This window comes from Arachis ipaensis, chromosome B06 (assembly GCF_000816755.2).
Source record: "Arachis ipaensis cultivar K30076 chromosome B06, Araip1.1, whole genome shotgun sequence".
Classification (NCBI taxonomy): domain Eukaryota; kingdom Viridiplantae; phylum Streptophyta; class Magnoliopsida; order Fabales; family Fabaceae; genus Arachis; species Arachis ipaensis.
Window position 1 is genome coordinate 125,870,594 of NC_029790.2, and position 4,289 is coordinate 125,874,882.

At 35.0% G+C, this 4,289-nt stretch overlaps 1 protein-coding gene across 2 annotated transcripts; it reads left to right on the forward strand.

Moving 5' to 3' along the window:
- Positions 1,968-3,634, forward strand: LOC110263565. 2 transcript variants are annotated; one of them, XM_021105026.1, is made up of 2 exons: positions 1,968-2,653; positions 2,744-3,634. In XM_021105026.1, exons 1-2 carry the CDS (start codon positions 2,279-2,281, stop codon positions 2,882-2,884), a joined length of 516 nt encoding a protein of 171 aa, XP_020960685.1. In that variant the 5' UTR covers positions 1,968-2,278; the 3' UTR covers positions 2,885-3,634. The 2 variants fall into 2 exon arrangements, with proteins under 2 accessions (XP_020960685.1, XP_020960686.1); XM_021105027.1 differs by having other exon boundaries at positions 1,972-2,653; positions 2,734-3,634.

Consider the following 4,289-nt stretch of genomic DNA (forward strand, 5'->3'; position numbering starts at 1 on the left):
GTATTAATTTAAATATATTTTTATTAAGAAAAAATAAATACATATTTTTAATTAAGAAAATAAATTAAAAGAATTAAATTATCACTCAACTAACAATTCTCTATTGCAGTATCACCAGGTTATACGGTTAATTTGCTTGATTTGTATTTCCAAGAAGAAAACGATGTCGTCGGCATTTGGCCGATATATTTGGCTATTGCCATTTTAATAATAAAAAATTAAATTAAAATCAAAGTCGGTCCCGCACACCCATGTGCTCTGGCCCCTTTTTCTGCAGACCGTAGGTCCTCTCATGAAACACGTGGATGTTGTAAGTTTTGATAAAATGACTGTTATTTACTCATTTAATTTAATTATAAAAATATTATATGTATTATTTTTTGTAAGGGAAAAAAATAAATATAAAAAAATATGACAGAAAAAAAATAAAAAGGTATATATATAAATAAAAAAGTAGGCGAAAGCAGATTAAGAAATAGACAAAAAAAAGGGTATACGAATCTAAAAATATGTAGACAAAATGTGAAGCAGAAGCAATAATGACAAAGAATATCGACAATAAAAGAATGGTTGTGAAGAACAAACAAAAAAAAAGGAGAAAAAGAAAAAGAAAAAAAAAGAAGGAATGAGGAGTAAAAAGGAGGAGAGGTGCTAGTCTAATGACACGAAAAAGATGAGGCGACAGAAATTTAGGTGGAAGGAAAGGAGAAGGAGAGATAACAATAAACTAATGGCAAGAAGGAATGAAAGATGACAATAGTCTGGTGGCATAAAAGGAGGAAAGACGGCAATAGACTAAGTGGCAAGAAGAGAAGAGGAGAGGTTAAATTCATTGTACTTTGGGTGTAAGAGGAAGAAAAGAAAAGAATCGAAATGATAGTTTAGGTCTTTTGGATTTATAAGTCTAAAACAAGGGCATATTTGAAATATGAATGTTAGAAATATTATGTCTATATCTTAAAATTAGTGTTTTATTTTTCATTGTTATGTACAAATTTTGTCTTTGTGTATCTTTGTGTCTTCCCGTGTTTATCAAAATTTTGTATCTTACTAGTCAAATGATAGACGTGTACCACTATGTCTGTGTCTTGGGTAGACACACCCACTAACTAAACGGATGCTTAGGTAGCATTTGATTCTATCCAATGTCCATATCTCTATAAGACATGGACATCAGGACATGACAGATGTCCTCTGTTTGTTTTCACGAGACACAAATTTGATAGACATACACAGGAGAACATAAATACACAAAATTTGTGTACGACTTTTACGTTGAGACACTAAGACATAGACACAAGATATTGATTTTTTTTTTCTTTTTGTCCTTGGATAATTTTTAAATTCTAATTTTAATCTTAAATTCTAATGTTTCCTCTCTCTCTGTAAGACTCAAAATTTTTAAATAAATCTTATTATGAATTAATTTCAATTCATTTATTCATTAGAAATTTTATTCTTAGAAATTATTTTATTAAAGTTAATTAAATCAAAAATTAAATAAGGTTTTGATAATTAATTAGAATTTTACTTAATTTTATAATTATTAAATTATTTTTTATATTTAAATTATAAAATTGATAGTTATGAAATAATAAAAATTTTATATGATTTGGTTTTAGATAATTTAATCTATATCATTTAATACTATAAGTTAAAGATAAAGAAAATTAATCATATTACCGTGTATTTTCAATTGGAGTAATTTATTGAGAATCAATTGGTATTTTTATACCACAAACAGTATTTTAAAGTAATTTTAGACATTAAATTAGTTTTTCAAATATTAATACTTTATGCTCCAATTTTATTAAAATTACCAAACTATCCTTATACCTAATTTTTACCAAAATTCTAAATCCCCAAAATATCACTCTAACCCTAATTTCCCCTTTCCCTTCAACCGCCTCACCCTTTTCAGTTTTTCATTCCTTCCAAACAGACCCAGCACATAGCAAAAAAAGAAAGAAAACGTTGAGGGAGAGAGGGATAAACGGAGACAGAGAACAAAGAATAGGGTGAAAGGGAAGAGAGAAGAGGGAGATCTGGAGGGAGGAAAAGAGCGCCGGGGAGGGGGAGAGCTCACCGCCGCTAGGACACCCAGCTACCGTCGCCGCCGCCGTTCGCGAAGAGGGAAGAGAGAGCTCACGGGTAAGAGAGGAAGCGTCGCGCTAGCCACTGAACTTGCGTTCGTCGTCGTCTTCGCGGGTTCCTGTCGCCACCGTCGTCCCCGCCGTGAAGCCTGTCGCCGTTGCTGTAGCTGTCAGCGTCGTCGTCCATGGGTGAAGCAGAGGAGAGAGATCCACGAGGAAGGGAGGACCGCGCCCGTCCAGCCGCCGCGCACAGTCGCCGCTCATGTTGCCAGCGTCATCCCCGTCAGATCCGCCGTTGTCGAAGCTTCTGGCCGTGCCTCTGTCGCCGAACAACACCACTGCCGCTTGGAACCCCCATTGAAGTCGGTATCTGTGTGCTAAGCGCTAAGCTTGCTTCATCTTCTTTGTCTATTAAGTTGGTTTTTATCGTGAGGGTGGTTGCTGAGATTATCTGTGTCAGGATGTATGATCACATGGTCACAGCAAGTTTTTCTGTCCTGCGCCACCATTGGAGCCGCCCAACCGATGCTAAAATCGCTGCTGCTCTGTGTTCTTTTATAGTAAGTATTTACGTTTCGAAAAACTTATGCGTTAGTGTCTTGTTATGTGTATAAAAGTCTTTGCGATATTGATGTGTTAGGGATCAATAGCCGAGCTTACATGTAGCGATTGAGGCTGTTTTTGCTTTTGGGAAAGCAAGCGGAGCAGATGCTTCAGTTGCCGCTGATTTTGGGCTGAGAGAAACGAGTTCAGTTGACGCGTTTGGATTATGGTTTTGCGTGTCGAGGTAGGGGTTTTCTTAAAATCTATTTTATATTACAAAGTTGTGATAAATAGATATTGATGCAAAGAGATTTACTTCTGTGATTATATTTGTCTTATGGATGTGATGGTTTGTTGGACTGAATTATTGAGTGCTTGATTGCGTGAGTGGTGTGTGATTGTGGATAAAAACCGGTTTGGAATGTCATTTACTTGATTATTGAGAAAGGTGGATTTTCTTGGTTTTAGAGTTTACTTAGTAATATAAATGAAACGATTTTGGAAATAATTTGAGATATGAAAATAAATTGATTCTGGGAGCGATTTGATTGTGAATTAGTTTGATTTTATGAATGATTTAATATTTGAGCTGATTCGATTTTAAAAAGAGTTTTATTGTTAGAATTGGTTGATTTCAAAATAATTTGACATTGGAACTGGTTCAATTCTGGAAAATGTTTGAGATTTAAAAATGGTTGAGAAAAAGGTTTGAGAAATGTTTGGATGGGACCCGAAAAGGGTGGCAGTGTCCGAGTTTTAGAGGAGATGCTGGCGAAATTTTATAAAATTGGAAGTTTTATTTAAAGTAATTAATTAAAAGGATTTGGTTTTAAGCATTATACGTTTTAAGATTGATTTGTCTATCAAATAAAGAATTTTGTTTTGGAATTGAGATTGTTAACAAACAGAATGAAAAAGAGGATGATGAGAATTTTATTTGAAATATGGCTTTGAAATGAACTTGGAAATGAGATTTGGATTGATGAATGATTATGATGTTGAGAATGTTGAGATGTGAACTTTGAATTATTCACATGGCTTATTGATGAGCGGATAATTTATACGCTTTTTGGCATTGTTTTTAGTATGTTTTTAGTAGGATCTAGTTACTTTTAGGGATGTTTTCATTAGTTTTTATGTTAAATTCACATTTCTGGAATTTACTATGAGTTTGTGTGTTTTTCTGTGATTTTAGGTATTTTCTGACTGAAATTGAGCGACTTGAGCAAAAATCAGATTCAGAGGTTGAAGAAGGACTGCTGATGCTGTTGGATTCTGACCTCCCTGCACTCAAAGTAGATTTTCTGGAGCTACAGAACTCGAAATGATGCGCTTCCAATTGCGTTGGAAAGTAGACATCCAGGGCTTTCCAGAAATATATAATAGTCCATACTTTGGCCAATAATAGACGACGCAAACTGGCGTTCAACGCCAGCTCTCTACCTAATTCTGGCGTCCAGCGCCAGAAAAGGATCCAAAACCAGAGTTGAACGCCCAAACTGGCACAAATGCTGGCATTCAACTCCAAGAAGGACCTCTACACGTGCAACACTCAAGCTCAGCCCCAAGACACACCAAGTGGGCCCCAGAAGTGGATTTATGCATCAATTACTTACTCATGTAAACCCTAGTAGCTAGTTTATTATAAATAGG